The 17,106-nt window shown below is 40.5% G+C and overlaps 1 protein-coding gene across 5 annotated transcripts in view; it reads right to left on the bottom strand.

The window, feature by feature from the left end:
• The window catches only part of ARMC8 (armadillo repeat containing 8), a 112,826-nt gene that overhangs the window by 30,820 nt on the left and 64,900 nt on the right, over positions 1-17,106 (bottom strand). For all 5 annotated transcript variants that reach the window (XM_063602951.1, XM_034957456.3, XM_014344389.5 and 2 more), the window contains 3 exons: positions 5,579-5,661; positions 5,188-5,269; positions 382-468 (listed from right to left, as the gene is read on the bottom strand). In XM_063602951.1, coding sequence (XP_063459021.1) covers positions 382-468; positions 5,188-5,269; positions 5,579-5,661 — 252 coding nt within the window. The remainder of the gene's footprint in view (positions 1-381; positions 469-5,187; positions 5,270-5,578; positions 5,662-17,106) is intronic.

Genomic DNA, 17,106 nt, shown 5'->3' with positions numbered 1-17,106 from the left:
TTATGTACTTGAAATGACTTATAATCCTGGTTTACAAAATTTAGTCTTAATTTATTCTTTAGTAAAGATAGCCTGAGAATACTATTTGTAAGAAAAATTATTTCTTACATTCACAGTTTCAGGCAGTTTAGATAGACTTTAAGATGTAATATCTTTTAAATAAGCTGAATATGTTAGATAGAATAAAAAGAATAATGGGAAATGATAACCGTATTTTAAAATGAATGATTTATTTGCACACCCCTACCCCTATGCAATCAAACAATTCCGAAGTAGTTTTTAAACCCAACCCACAAATTTCAATGTCAACTACTATAAAAAGTATTTGAGTAAGCTCTAGCTGGACTGGGCAAAGTCTAGGAAAAGAAAATCAATACTAACCTCTTTGCTTGGAGAAAATTCAAGAAGAAGATTACACAGCATGGAAGATGCTACCACTAGGATTTCATCTGGTGCATTTTGTAAAACCTATGGAATTAAAAAAGGATACTATTAATGATTTGGAATGATGAAGATGAGATATAAAATGAGATATAAAATATAAATAAAAACAAGAACAATTATCTTTCAACCTGATTCTTCGTACTGGAGAGATAGGAAGAATCCACTTGATACTGTGTCAAACTTTTCCTAGTGCTATAATTATGACGGACTAACGCCCTCAAATCTGTCTTGCTTGGAGAAGCTGCAGCCTCACTGGGGGCTCTTGCAGGGAGGAGAGAGACATGTCAGGGAAAGATACTCTATGTGAAATGCTTGAAGGCCAAGGGACTGCTCTGGGGTAAGTGAGCTCATTCTACTCCATCAGTCAAGCCCCTTATGAGTCTACAGAATGGTCATACAGCCTGACTTTCTGATGTGTCCTTAGAAGGGCTTGTTTGACCAGGAGCACTGATGAATCAAGCAGGCTACTACTGCATAGGCAGGACAGTGTGGGAGACTGGTTCTCAGAAATGGAATCACACAGACCTAGTTCCAACTGGACACTTCCACTAACTAGCCTGAGCCTGTATTTCTTCATCTATAAACTGAGGAAAATAAGACCTCCTTGACAGAACTATTTAGGATTAAATGTGATATAGTGAATAATAAGGGAAGTACCGTAGCAGGGAAATGAAAAACATAAGACTACTTGGATACAAATTTGGGCTCAACAACTAAATAGGTACATGAATTCCTCAACTATAAAATGGTATCTGCTTCACAGGATTGTGATGAGAATAAATATATAAAAAGGTTTTAGAATAGTAACTGGCACATAGTAATGGCTATATAAATAAGGCTTTGAAAATGGTAATTTAGTACCATAATTGCTGATGCTATCAGGCACATAATAGGTATCAGTAAACTAACTTCCACGGACTTTCACTGAACTAGAAGGCAACACAGCATGATGATAAATGTTAGTTGCTATTAGCTATTATTAGAACCTGTTCTTTCTAGATTCTAAGAGACAAGGTCTTCATAAATACCACCATTTATATGCAATAATCACTTCAACTAAATCCTCTGCATCTGGGATCAGATCAGGCTCAGGCTTAGGATCCCAAAAGGAGTATTAGGAGCTCTAGTTATACAAACCAGAAATGGGTAATCACAAAAAATTTCAGACAGTTAAATATATTATCTGCTTTCCTTGGCTAAACAAAGTCTGAAGTTCTCAAGTTAAGAATAAGCGTGAATTATAAAGTAGAAGCAGCTCTCCTAAGATATTGTGTTTTAACTCTCCTATGGACTGTTCATTGATAAAGATCAAATCAAATCTCATATACTATGCATGCTGTGCTCTGTGTCTGTCACAACTTCCCTAAGGCCCTATTCACCCTTTCCTTTCCTTGCCCTTCCTGTATCTCTCAGGTACACCCCTATCCAAGCTTTAAAGTCATCCCAGCCCTTTCAGTCAGAAGTCATTCTATCCTCCTCTGGGGTCCCATTGCCATGATTTGTGACCTCTCTTAGGATCCTCATGACCATCAACCTATTCAAATTCTTTGTGCAGTTATGCCAATGTCCCCTTTAATTAATAGAGTTAAGCTTCCTGAAGAAATAATCTATGTATCTATGGTCTAATTTATACCAGCCTGCAGCAACCCAGTGGCACTGCACAAAATGGGTGCTCGATAATTGTTTTTACATTAAGAGAAATAATCATTTTCCAAAATTATACTACTTAGAAACACTGGTTGAAATAAGTCAATGCCTATCAAGTCTTTAAAAAGTTGCTTTGGTTGACCTAATTCATTTTTTAAATGTTACTGTTTATAGAAATTAATTTGTTTTTATCAAGTTTTATTAAATAACATTAAAATTAGATAACATCTAATGATAAACTAAAGCAGAAGAGACCCTATAAACTTAAAAACCACTTACCTGGCACAGTGTAAGGTATGACATGTGAAATTCAGAAGCTGACATCTAACACTGACCAAACAATTTCACCAAAATAGGAACAAAAAATAGTCACAAATAATTTTTTAAATTAAAACCAAATGTCTACCTTCTTGCAGTTTGTTAACCAACTGTTAAAAACATGGAAAAGCAAATGGGAAAAATCAATAGTTATGCCTCTCGACTAGAGACCAAAAAGTATCAGAAGTAAACCATTTGTTTACCTCCAAGCTTTTAATACTATAGTTTAAACATACAGCAAAATTGTAATTTGAGAGTGATTATATCCACATGTACCCTTCTAGAATGCTCACCAGACCTTTTCACAGAAAGAACTAAAGAGAAACCATGTTACTCCATTTCTGATTTGTATGATAGAGGGCTACTGAGCTGAGCGAGCAGGGAAAATGGCTCTGGATGAAAAGGGAATTATTTGGGGAAGCAGAAGAGCACTTAAAAATTCCTGAATGGATAATCAATAAATCAAGATCAAGCTGCTATGAAAAAGGTGCAATCTAAGAATAATAAAGAGTGGGAATAGTAAAAGAAAACACCACTTAACTGAGGAGAGCCTTAAAAAATCCAGAAATGTCAAATCTGGCCCCAACAGTTTTGGATAAGGGATGGTGGTCCTGAAATAAACTTTTGCTGGTGGGAGCTGGCACACTCCATAAGCAAGTGTGTTCCAAGCATACAAAGGCACTGATACTGTAGCTGGAGAGTAGAGTGTAGGTAAATAACCATTCTGAAATTTGGGGCTCTTAATGAGGTTCAGGAAGCAAAAGGATCTCAGAGAATGAGGAGTATTCAGAAGAGATGACATATGTCTAATAGGGTGAAAAAGAGTGAAACTCAGGAAGATGTGCCAATGGATGAAAATGGGTCAAGTTCAATGTTACATACTGCTTAGGCAGGCCCACTGAAAATAAGTTGTTAAAGAAACATACTGTTCTGACAGGCCTCATAAGACCATATTGTGACACTTGTTTAGACTAGAAAATAGAAAACTCTTGGTGTCCCCCTGACAGCTCCTGAGTAGTGAATCATACACTCAATCTATCATTCCTTCCACTGAAGTAGCTCCAGGGTTCATATGGTCTTTCCTAAGCCACTCCTACTGCTTTATTCCAGGACCTCAACACATAAATCACATACTCTGTCACTAGATGAACCTCCTCAATGGAAGAACCACTCAGCATGTCAATTCCCAAGGCCACTGGCATTGGTCTAACTCTTCCACTTCGTCCTTACCTGTCCACTGGTATGTCTCATTATATCCCACTGCTCCACTAGAGTCATAAAGGTATACTTGCTGTTCCCTACACATACCATACATAATGTTTCTCCTCATGCTATTCTGCTCCCCAGAAAATCCTCCTGTTTTCCTCTTGCTTTCAAAGCCCACTTTATATTCTTCCTGCCTGAATGGTCTCTTGCCTATTTCTGCCACATTGATGCCCCCGCCCCCTAAACCTAAAGCTTTAAGCCAAGAGTAAGAGTTCTGTGATAAAATGTTTTTGGCAGCTCACTATACTTGAAGGCTTTGCTTAGTACATAGCAGGTATGCAAAAACAAAACAAAACTCTAAAAAATCAAGTTGACTAAATGCAAGGTATATGATCACTTAAGAAAAAAAATGATAGACCAAAGACCAAGTTTTGTAATGTATCGGGGGATAACATTATTAGCAGCCACTTGATACATGCTCTAAGTCTTGATTCAGATTCATTTGTCCTGAACCTTTTTTGGGGGGGACAAAAGGGGCCTGAAGAGAAGACCTAACACCAAAAATGTTATGTTAAAAAATATCCAGGGGCCAGGCATGGTGGCTCATACCTGTAATCCTAGCCAACACTTTGGGAGGCCAAGGCAGGATCACTTGAGCTCAGGAGTTTAAAACCAGCCTGGGCAACTTGGCAAGACCTTGTCTCGAAAAAATTAAAAAAAATTAGCCAGGCATAGTGGCACATACCTGTAGTCCCAGTTACTTGGGAGGCCAAGGTGGGAGAATCACTTGGGCCGGGGGGGCACAAGGCTGCAGTGAGCCATGATTGAGCCACTGCACTCTAGCCTGTGTGACACAGTGAGAACCTGTGTCTATTTAAAAAAAAAAAAAAATCCAGGGATTGCCGAGACTAAGAACAACACATTATCTCTGTAAACGGCAGATTCTTTTGCTTTTCAGAACCAAAAATTACAAGGATAATTCTGGATATAAGGTTAAGGTGTAATATTAAACAAATAGGGAGATCAGATGAGTAACTAAAGCTTAGTTAATAAAAGAAAATCAGGCCTGGCTGGGCGCAGTGGCTCATGCCTGTAATCCCAGCACTTTGGAAGGCTGAGGCGGGCAGATCACGTGGTCAGGAGTTCAAGACCAGCCTGACCAATATGGTGAAACCCTGTCTCTACTAAAAATACAAAAATTAGCCAGGCGTGGTGGTGCGCACCTGTAGTCCTAGCTACTAGAGAGGCTGAGGCAGAAGAATCACTTGAACCGGGGAGGTGGAGGTTGCAGTGAGCCAAGATCATGCCACTGCACTCCAGCCTGGGTGACAGAGCTAGACTACATCTCAAAACAAAAAAAAAAAAAAAGAAAGAAAGAAAATCAGGCCTGTAGTTCCCCCTCACACATGAAGCATTTGTAGATGCTTAGAATATCAGATTTGAGGAGATAAGCGTTCAAAATGCTCTACACAAAAATCAGACATACTCCTAGACCAGGGAGTAGTGTTAGCTAGCTCAGCTCACTCTAGGGTCTGTGAGTACAGCTGTTACTGGCTGACCCTTTCTTCTTACCTTCATTAAAGGTTTCCAAACAGCATGATCCTGGAAACTGGTTCGAAGCTGCTGCACAGATCTGGATAAACTGTGCAAACATCTACAAAGAATAATCAAAATTAGCTTCACAAGAAATCAAAACTTTTACTTTTCAAACAAACTGGCTGGCATTTTACAATGACTAATGTACACTTCAAGCATATCTACATTGTTAAGTGAACTACATCAGACCACTTTATGGGGTTTGGAGGCCAGGCTCTCTGTTAAACAATGTTATATACTCTATGAATTCACCTGAGCAGATTTTTGAGGAACATTTGTAGTCTGTGTTTACTCAGTGAAGGACCAGAAAGGAAACAGGTTAAATATATGGCAAAAGGTTTTTATTCAGACCATTTAAAGCTCATACCTGACGGCAGCTAACCGCACCTTGACACTAGACTCAGACAAGCCAGTCACAATTCGGTCCATCATATTTTCAGTCTCAATGATCTGGAGAAAAAGGTTAATGCTGCATAAATAACAACATGAAGGTGACAAACTTCACTGCTTGTAAATGCAAGTATGTTAACATCCATTAAAAGTTTAACGTTGTTTTTGGCAAGAGTTTTTACCTCTCAAACAATCATCTTGCGCTGGGGGCGGGCAGCTCATCAGAAAGGTAGGTCTAGCCCACTAAGGACCTGCCAGGCTGAATGACAGGCGTAAGGGGCAGGTTATGTTGTTTATTTTTAAAGACATTTAACACAAAAATTAAATGGTATAAGTACTGCAGAGGTGTTACGTAAAGAAACTTGAGAAAAAGGAAAAGAAATAAATGAACTCTCATTGGGCAGGTTCCTTCCAGAGTGAGGTTCTAAAGAAATCACAGTCCATGCTCAGCCCTCACAAAATGAAATCTGGGCTTCCGACAGAGCCACCCTGTGGCTACTTTCTTACCAACCGACTGAAACTTTTAGAAAAGTAACGCTTGCCATCTTTCACTATAGCACTAAGTGCTGCTACAAATAATCACTATAATCATGAAGCTTTATTGTTTCAACTTAAAAATAAGATAACCTGCAATTTTCCTTCATCAAACAATGTCTAGATACAAAATAAATAGTGTGTGAAGGAAACTGAATTTGACTTGTGTGGGCCTATTGAAAAACAGCCTTTTCATATTAGAATAAAGTACTCATGACATCACAACACAAATATTAACAAACACATTTGTTGAGTTCTTCCATGTGCCAAGCACTGTGCTAAGCATGTTATATTACCCAATTTAACCCTCACTCTTCTGTAGGCATTATTCTGGATAATACAGAGCTTTCCTGTAATCACAGAGCTGAGATGCGTACCCAGGCATGTGACTCCAGAGTCCATATGCTCAGCCACACTTGTAATACAGCCCTGGTTAAGGTAGTCCTCTTGTACTCACCAGGTAGTTCCCAATATGGGCAACTCATTAATGGGAGTCGTTACTCTCACCTGGGAGAATACCTAGACCAATAGATCTTAACCTTGGTTGGCCTTGCAGAAGAATTACCTGGGAAGCTTTTTTTTTTTTTAAATCCTATGTCCAGGCCATACAGCAGACCAATTAAATTAGATTCTCCAGGGTCAGGGCCAGGCACCTAAATTTTTTTTTTTTTTTTAATATCCTCAGGTGAGTCCAGTACACAGCCAAGGTTGAAGATCACTGACCTAGACTAAAATGAGAGGATTCAGAAGTCTGACCTTAGAACATGAGAGAGTGGGAAACCTCAGGATGTTTCAGCCAAACAGGAAGAGAAGAAAATATTGTTGAAATTAACAATGATCAGGGAAAATATCATCTATTAAGAACAGGGAACCACATTTTAGCTGTAGATTAGGAATGGTAATTTTTATCTGGTGTTTTAGTTTCCAAAACATTTACATATTGATCTACTCCTCGCCCTAGACCAAACCTAATTCCATTCTTACTGATAGGCACAATCACTCTCTGTCCTCATTGTCACCTCTAGCCCCTAAACTCCTCCCTTTCTCAGTCTACCTACTCTTTGTGACTCTCTCATACCTTTTCCCCCTGGCATGGATGTCCTGCTCAGACACTCCACTTAGAAGACAGTTTCCCTTTTTCACTGTCCTCCCACCATTCATTACTCCTCCTCCAGATACCAACTGCTGATGTTGCTCTAGAAAAACCACCAAACATGACTGTTCTTTCCGTGTAAGCTATCCCACCTCAGCGGCACCCTCATTGCTGGTGACCAGCCTTGTAACCCCCTGGAGATGCCCATATTCCTTATGGTAGCTACCTCTTACTTCAAATTCTTCTGCCTCCCTCATGCTCGCAGCCACTCTGTGCCCACCTCATCTTCGTAGGGACCTTGATTTTGGGGACACACATTGCAGCTTCCCACTTCTGATGAAAGGTCTCCATGCTTTTGCTGTTTTCTTTACTCTTGTCAAGGTTGGGTACTTCAAGCTCAAAGCCTATCTACCTTGATCCAAAAACTACCTTTCCATAATGTTCTCACATCTTTACTCTGTCCTACCTCTCATTTTCAATCCTGTTTAAAAGATGTTTAAGTGCCCAAACTTTAACCTCTTGAAGCTAGTCCTCTCCCCACTTTCCATCTTTAAATGGGCATATATCCAATAAAGGCTCTGTCCATCTCCATCTCTTATATATAACAATGCTGTGACTTCAAAACCAACTCAGTATTGGAAATTTTCTAAAGTTCTGTCCTAGAGTTCTTTCCTGACCTCTAGCTCCATACTTCTGATTGCCTAATAAATATGACATGGATGTTCAGTGGAACTTCCCATCTATTACGTCTCATACTGAATTTGTCCTCCTACCCCCTAGCCTTGGCTAAACCTGCTTGTTCTCTGTGGCTTTCTGTTTTTGCTAATGGTATTTTAACATTCTCCCAGCCACCCAGGCCCTACATTTGTGCTAATTTTGACCCCAACTCTTCCTCCCTTACCACACAAAACCAAGACAATTTACTTAGCACTATACCTTATATTCATTCCTTTCGCATTCCATTAAACTAGTTGGGACCTTATTACTATTTCCTTGGGGGTCATAGTAGTATGTTTTCCAAATTACCTAATCTTCTGTGCTACAGCAACCATCAAAGACTGGCTGGGTTACTTCAATCATGCACTAGTCACTGTTCTTGAAACAGACAAGGCCAAATCAGTACCTTCAATATGGGAAGGAAACAAAAGCCTAGGGCAAAAGTTTCAGGCAGTGGAGGACTAGATGCTTATGCCTGAAAGATCCTTCTGGCTTGGGAAATTATTTTTACTTAAGAATGAGAAGTGATAACTTGGGAGAAACAACTGCCTGTACTGGATATAGTTACATCATCAGAGAATGTGGTGGTGGTAGAAGTATGGATGGATTGAACACATGGTTACTCTCCAGAAAGAACTGAGAAATACTATTAGCACTGGCTCCAGATGCTTGCCCTGGGTGTGGCCAAGACTTGAAAGAGGTTTCTAGATAAGGTTTCCTGGCTACATTCAATCAAAGATGTAAATCTACCAAAGAACCGGAATGATGTAGCAATTGTAGGCATTTAATAAAGTATATCTCAGTATAGCCATAGGTCACAAATCCCTGAAGTTGCTTAGCACCAAGAAAAAGCCTAATTCCACACAAGAGATGTGACAGAAAATTCTACAAGCTTAGTATGGGCTAAAGTCCAGACGGTAGCCTCTTCCCAAAGTCTGGAAGGCTGATATGAAAGAACCTGTGGAAAGGGAATAGGGTGATGATCAGAAATAAAATGAGTAGGTAGCCAGCCTAGTGGGTGAAGCAGGGGAAATGGAATGTTATGGAGTGGATTTGCTGTATAATCTTGGGCAATTTACCTCTCTGGGCCTTCAGTAAAATGAGGAGATACAGTAATGATTATTTTATCTCCAATCTTTTGTAATCGGCAGGTGAATAAGGATCATGTTAGTCAGTCTGGACAAAACTACCATGTTGTTTAGAAGGAACATGGGAAGAAGGCGGGTGAGGAGAGGCTGGAGAATGGTTCAGGTCTACTTAGAGTGCTAAAGGAGAAGGCAAGGAAAAGCAAACAGCACAATTCCTACTTGCATTTCTATAATTATGTATTCAGCAAATATCTGAGTGCCCAGAGAGTGACAGGCATGCTTTTGAAACTCAAAAACAAAACCGTGAGGAAGAGAAAGCCCTTGCTTCTACCAAACTCACAGTATTGAATAAGCAAACATAATTAAGTGTTTCAGTGCTATGGTGCTTGATTTCATGGTAGAAAGAACACCTTGGGAATGACAGGGACCATGGGGCCACACACTGAAACAAGTATCTACAAAGGGAAGGTAGGAAGACATCTTTTCTCAAGAACAGGAATTTTACAATCTAGGACAGTGGAAAAACATTAGGGCTCAATCACTGTAACATTAAGAGTGTAGCTTTGTGCTTTCTTTTAAAGTTTCTAGGGGTGTATGGTCCCTGATACTTTGGAGACAGAGTATAGCTATAAGGTGGCTGGTAAACGCTTTCCAAGTCAGGACATAAAACTATCTGGAGGTATCTTCCCCTCAGGCACAAGTTGACCCTTCTTAGATCATAGTCTATCAGAATGTCTATAGCAGAAGGCCTGAATCTGTAACTGAACTTGTAATGGAGATAATTCAGTAACCCTGCTAGGGTTCTAGAAAGCATGCTTGAATCTCTGGTCCACCTTCTCCATCAAGACATCAGTCTGGGAGTGAGAGTGAAAAACAATATAAAATTAGAATGTAAACTTTGAATTCCAAAAGGGTATGGACAATATGATCTAACCAGGGTTTTGCAAGCTTGAGGGCATGGAGACCATCTGTGTATGGATACAAAGGGCACTATAGTGAATACACTGACAAAAATGAGGACAAAAATGTGATCACAGACAGGAAAAGGTTTGGAATCCAGTCCAAAGAAAAAATTTTCAGGTCAGCAGGGAAGGAGCTGGTAGTGGCTGCTGCCACAGCCCTCTGACCCATATGAAGGTTTAACAGTGCACCAGACAGCTTTTCAAACATGGGATTGGAAAACCAAGAGCAATAAAACATGTCCTCCATGGTGCCTTTTAACGACCCCAGTACCGTGCTCCACAGCCTTGATATGATGGAGGGTGCCAAGTCCTAGCACCCTGCAAAAGCATCTTAGGTCCTTCCAGGATGTAAGAGCAATGCCAAGTAAAGCTGAAAGTTGTTCTCCCTCATGGTTCTTGTTGGAGACTCCTCGGCCATAGCTCAGCAAATATGCCCTGTGGCATAGCTGGTTGGATCTGCTAAAAAAGAAAAAGAGACAGTGCCCTCTGTTACACAGACACTGTGCCCAGCCAGAAGGGGTACTTGTAGTAGACTGAATCCTCAGAGTGGAGGAGGCCATCTTTCTTCCTAGGCTTTTCTAGGGGCCTGGGCTGTAAACTACAGAATTAAGTAACACAAAAAATGTTGCATCCTCAACTGACCGCTTTAGGTCAATGGACCAGGTATTGTGTACCTCCCTGCTGGTGTCTTTAGCTTTTATGACATGCTTTTGCGAAACTGTCTCTTGCATTGCTGCTCTTGCAGGAGTGGATAAGGATCTATTAGAACAGGATCTGAGCCCCCTGTAATCAGAACAAGACTTTTATGACCAGTGGGAAAGAGGGGCACTCAGTCCAGAGGATCATGGGGAAAATGCAGAATCCAGATAATACTAAGGTGGTGGTTTATGGTATACACAGGAACTCCAACAACTTGAAAATGGGCCTTTGGCTACAAGGGAACTTCCCAGCCCTCCATGAGCTTTAGTAGATCCAAAATTTAGTTGTGGCCAGGACATAAGCCATCTTTTCCTCTGAGCACATGAAGAACTAAGAGTCAGAGATATGGTCTTTGAAAAAACAAGACAAACTATTCTTCCAGCTTTATTCAGGATGAAACATTCTTGACACTAGAAAAACTTTAGCTTGGACTTTAGCTTCAACTGTGCTGAAACCAGGTCAACCAAAATATGTGGAAACTGAAACCAGGTAGATTCTCAGTGGTGTCAGCAAACTTCTCAGACAATTCAAAGTGGGTGGGTTGAGGGGGTGTCAAGGCAGTGGGTGGCAAAGTGGGCTCTCTCTTAACATCAATCACTTATGTGAATGTGCATAATAGCCAGGCAAATACAATTTAATTCCAAATAGGCTTTTGTGAAAGTTTCCAGAGAAAGTTTTAATGGATTATGAGTAACAAGACAGAACTGGCCAGAAAGAATAAGGACCTGGAATTAAACTCTGAAAATCACAAGCCGCAGTCATTTAAGATCTAAGTGGATAAGGTATCAAATCCAGACTCTAGTTAAAGCAGGAGGGATTAAGCAGCCAAGCAGGGTGCAGCACAAGGAGGTCAGGGAGAGAGAGTAGGTCTGGCAAGGAAAAAGGATGTATAACAGAGACTGGACCTGCTGGGTGTGGATGGCAATTTAGTCTCATAAGTGTCAATAAACACAAGTCCCAGGACACGCACTTGAGTCTTTCCTAGCAGGACCATTTATTTAAGGTCTAGAGTTCCTCACTTAAATTTTTTTTTTTTTTAGGAAATGAGCACTATAAACCCAAGATCTCATGTCAGCGCCATCAAGACACTAGTTTTGGAAATGGGATAGAGACTAGGGAGGAAAGAGAAGGGCCATGAGGTAAGAAGGCAGATACTAGAATGAAATAGGCATATACAACCAGCTTATCTGGATAGACTGGGTAGAACCAGCAAGAGTCAGGGGAGAGATCCATTGCCCCAAATGGAAAACCAATCTTTCACTAGGCTTTAGGAAGTGACCATGTGATTTTATAAGACGACCACAGGATACTTAAAGACATGATGCCATATACATCATGGAAATGCTTGAGCACCTAATGTGTATTATTCCTGAGTATATCCTCATACCATTTCTCCTTTATTAAAACAAAGTAAAGCAAAACAAAAACAAACCAAAGACCAAAAAACCCAAATCCAAAATCTCCAACAGTACATGGTATTCCACGAATCAAGTAAGGGCAGTTGCAGTGCTTGCTCCTAAATCAGTTCAACTGGAAAACCAATTCTCTTACTGCATTCTCTTAATGCAGTGGACTTAACTATCTGAGAGAACTAAACACATTTGTGCCTGTTCATTTTTAGGCTGAATAATGTTAATATCTGAAGAGGTCTTAGAAATAGTCTTATCTGAGGTCTCTGAAGTTCAGAAAGATTAAGTCACTGGTCCAGGTTCTTCAGGCAAACTGCAGCAGAGCAGCCAGAGCACCCTTCCCCATTTCCCAGGTTTTCTTACTTCCAGTATGAGGTCCTTTCTATTCACTATGTTTTAAGGATGAGATTTTTCACTTAGCCTTAACTAAATTGAGATCTGACTTCGAAAACAGGGAAAGAGGAAAAGAACTATAAAAAATTATCATTGCTGTAGAAACCACAGACTATATATTGATATCTTGGGCCAATAAAGATTAGTATACTATACTTGGCAAGAAGGGGCATCATTAATAAACTGAACAAGAAGGGAAAAAAGGCCAGGCGCGGTGGCTCACGCCTGTAATCCCAGCACTTTGGGAGGCCGAGGCGGGCAGATCATGAGGTCGGGAGATCGAGAACATCCTGGCTAACACGGTGAAACCCCGTCTCTACTAACAATACAAAAAATGAGCCAGGCGCTGTGGCGGGCGCCTATAGTCTCAGCTACTCGGGAGGCTGAGGCGGGAGAATGGCGTGAACCCAGGAGGCAGAGCTTGCAGTGAGCCGAGATCGCGCCACTGCACTCCGGCCTGGGCGAAAAGAGCGAGACTCCGTCTCAAAAAAAAAAAAAAAAAGAAGAAGGAAAAAAGATATACTTTATAGGACCTCCCAGAGAGAAAATGACAAATCAATGATTCAGCTTTGGTTGGGGGTACAAATGGCAAAGCTCAGAGAGGATGCCAGCCAGTGAAAAGATAAGCCAAGAAAAACCAGGAAGAAACCACAGAGTTCCACTGACATTTCAACTCATCTGACCTCCATTTTAGAATGAGAATCTAGCTTTAGCAGATAGTAACCAAATGGAACTAACATTCTACTGTCCTTAGCCACAAGTTCCATTCATCTGTTGCAAATAAAAACTGTAGGGTTTCCCATCCATACCCTGTTATGTAATACCTGTGCCACTGCTCCAATGTAAGATGTTTGGACATTTTCCTCTAGCAAAGAATTTTAAAGTAAAAGGCAGTTTTGTTTTGTTTCTTTCTTCTTCTTTTTTTTTTTTTTTTGAGATGGAGTCTCACTCTGTCGCCCAGGCGAAATCTAGGCTCACTGCAACCTCCGCCTCCCGGGTTCGAGCGATTCTCCCACCTCAGCCTCCTGAGTAACTGAGATTATAGGTGCATGCCACCACGCTCAGCTAATTTTTGTATTTTTAGTAGATATGGGGTTTCACCACGTTGGCCAGGCTGGTCTTGAGCTCCTGACCTCAAGGGATCTATTCACCTCGGCCTCCTCCCAAAGTGCTGGGATTATAGGTGTGAGTCACCGCTCCCAGCCTTTGTTTTTTTCTAAATGAGAAAAAGCTGTTCAGCTTCTCTTAGAACAGATCACTGATGAATATATTATATTCTGGGGTCTCAGTAAACACTTGACAAAGTATTTCTTCCCTCCTCTCACTCTTTCATTGCTATCCACTCCCACATTCATACCAAATTCTTCTAACTCCATGACCTTGAGTCAACAGAAAAATGTTGGCCCTGCGCGGTGGCTCAGGCCTGTAATCCCAGCACTTTGGGAGGCCAAGGCGGGCGGATCACAAGGTCAGGAGATCGAGACTGTCCTGGCTAACACAGTGAAAACCCGTCTCTACTAAAAATACAAAAAATTAGCCGGGTGTGGTTGCAGGCGCCTGTAGTCCCAGCTACTTGGGAGGCTGAGGCAGGAGAATGGCCTGAGCCCAGGAGGTGGAGCTTGCAGTGAGCCGAGATCACGCCACTGCACTCCAGCCTGGGCAACAGAGCGAGACTCCATCTCAAAAAAAAAAAAACAAACAAACAAAAAACAAAACAGAACAATGTTTGGGAGGCATGGGGTGGGAGGAAACAGTCTATCTTCTCTCAGCTGGAGACCTAAAAAACCCACCATCTAAGAGATGGTCTGTAGGGCCTCTTTTTGATCCTTTCTCTTGAAGGTACTGAATTAAATCAGCATCTAGCCTCTCCTGTAGGTCTGCCTGCCTGCCTGGGAGCTGGAGCTGTATCACTTCACTTTAGGTGTAGAAGATAAAGAAGAGGGGTACATATTGTGGGCCCATTCTTAAGTTTCTACATTTCATTTTTGCTTTTAAGCCTCATGATATTTTGTCATTTATACCTGAGGTCATTTACATCTTTTTATTTTCTTACTAGCTGGGAAAGTCGTTTATGTTAAATGTTCAGAAGAAACATTAGAAGAAAGTTCTAAACTTCTCTACATTTTGTGGAAAAGTGGGAGTTTTCTCTTGAGTCGACTTTTCCTTTCCCCAAAACCAAAGGTATAAACATATTGCATCAGAAATACTTATACTGCAGAAAAACAGATCAATACTTCTATCAAAAAATATTTCTCTATGAGTTCAATTTCATAAAGTTTAATCATTAGCTTAATGGCAGAATACAGCCTTAACAGCCACTGAATTACACTCTTTTAACACATAAATAAAACCATTATAAATTATGATGCAAATAACTGAGACTTCCATCTGTCTCTTCCTGTTTGCCATCCTGGGCACATGAACGATTCAGTGCCCAGGAATTGCACAACACAATGCCTGTTCAGCCCCTATCCTCTATATACACAGGCATGCACCCTCACAGTTTTTATTAACCCACAGGTTAGCTGGCTAAATTTTCAGGTCCAGACATATAAAAATTACTCAATAGATAAAGTATAACACCTACAATATGCCGGGTACTGCTTTTACATAGCTTACATTCCAGTGACAACCACTGACAAAGAAGTAACCTATTAACAGATTCAAGGATTTCAAAATGTTGTCTGAAGTTTAATTCTATTCCCATAAAGAAGCTGTCTACAGAATAAAATGCTAAAATAGCACCTTGATACATAATCTGGATACTTCCTCTCTAGAATAAAACAAAATCATATTTAGACAGTGTCCTTAGAAAAACATTTAAAATTAATGCAGAAGAAACACAGATATGGAGGTCCCTCATGTTCTATGGGTCAAAACTTCTGAAGAAATGATTTTAGTATTTTAGAAGGTAAGAAATCTTCCAAATAAACTTCTTTATAAGAGAGGGACTTTTCCAGACTCATTCATAATAGGTTATTTCAATTACAGTCATATCTTAATCATATCTGGGTACACTGTTCAGGGCAAAAATGGCTTTCAGTGTGGACAGACTTTTTATACACATGAGGCTCTGGAATTACTACATAGCAATTTAGTGTCTCATCTCCCTAACTACATTAAACTGTAAGCATTCACAAAGTACATGCCAGTCTTCTGCTTCATTCTGAGCATACATCAGTGTTACATGATGAGTGTACAGATGGATTAAAGCATCTCATTACCCACTTAGTACCAAAAGCTATGTGAGAGAAATGGCGTTTTCTGAATCTAATGCTTTGTAAACAGCTAGGACAAACTATTAAGCTATATACCAAGTTCTCTCAGTTTGTAGTATTTTTTTAGGCTAATCGTATACTCTTCAGTAAAATTTCTTGCCATTCTATGCCATAATTTGGATCTATAATGGTATTTAACTTAGCATGTATAAAGTGATGTAATAGTTAAAAACATAGGCTTTGGAGTCAGAGAGACTGGGATAAGACAGAGACTCTACTACTTACTAGCTGGGGGGCCTTGGTCAAATTGCTGATTTCCTGATCTGCAAAAACTATCTCATAGGGTGGTATGACGATTAAGGGAGAGAATGTGCTAATGCTTAGCACAGGGTCCAGCACACAGTGAGTGCTCAACAAATGGTAGTAGTTATATTTCTGTTGTATATGGTTTCCCAAACAGATTCTGTTGACTTAAGTATCTGAGTTATATGATTTCTGCTTGCCCCATACCACCTAACACTTTATATTTAGCAAAGGCTTAATAGATATTTGCTTAATAAGTGAACTAGATTTTTTTTCTCTCAAGCATAGTGAAAAATCTTATTCAGACAACCTTGCTAACCAATACACAGAACCCAGTAAGATTTCCAATCATAACCCAAAGCCATAGTTTTAATCTAATTTTTCTAGGGTCTGTCACATGCCAAAATCATTCAAACAAGGGAATCAGTATGTAGGAAAGTATCCAGTGACAATGTCTACTGTCAACAATTGATAATGCCTTTCTTCAGAAAGTCAGACAACTGGCTTCTCCCTCTTCTGGTCAGGGCCCTGCTTCTTTCTATATGCCAGTACACACGGGCATATGCGAAGTTTGGTATTTCGCTAAACTGGTTTATGAGAGTTTCTATTTAGGCCGGGCGAGTGGAGGGGGGTGGTTCATGCCTGTAATCCCAGCACTTTGGAAGGCCGAGGCGGGTGGATCACGAGGTCAGGAGTTCGAGACCATCCTGGCTAACATAGTGAAAACCCCGTCTCTACTAAAAATACAAAAAATTAGCCGGGCGTGGTGGCGGGTGCCTGTAATCTCAGCTACTTGGGAGGCTGAGGCAGGAGAATCGCTTGAACCCAGGAGACGGACGCTGCAGTGAGCCGAGATCGTGCCACAGCACTCCAGCCTGGGCAACAGTGCGAGATCCCGTCTCAAAAAAAAAAAGGGGGGGGGGTTTATAGTTAGCTATGCAGTATTAGCACAGCGTGGGCAAACTTTTTCTGTAAGGGCCAAGCAGTAAATATTTTAGACTTTGTGGGACATACAATTCTGTCACAACTACTCAACTTGCCTTGGTAGTGCAAAACAGTCAAAAGTCAACACATAAACCAACAAGGTCG

Source organism: Pan paniscus, chromosome 2, assembly GCF_029289425.2.
Source record: "Pan paniscus chromosome 2, NHGRI_mPanPan1-v2.0_pri, whole genome shotgun sequence".
Lineage (NCBI taxonomy): Eukaryota > Metazoa > Chordata > Mammalia > Primates > Hominidae > Pan > Pan paniscus.
This window is presented reverse-complemented; position numbering and strand designations above follow the sequence as displayed.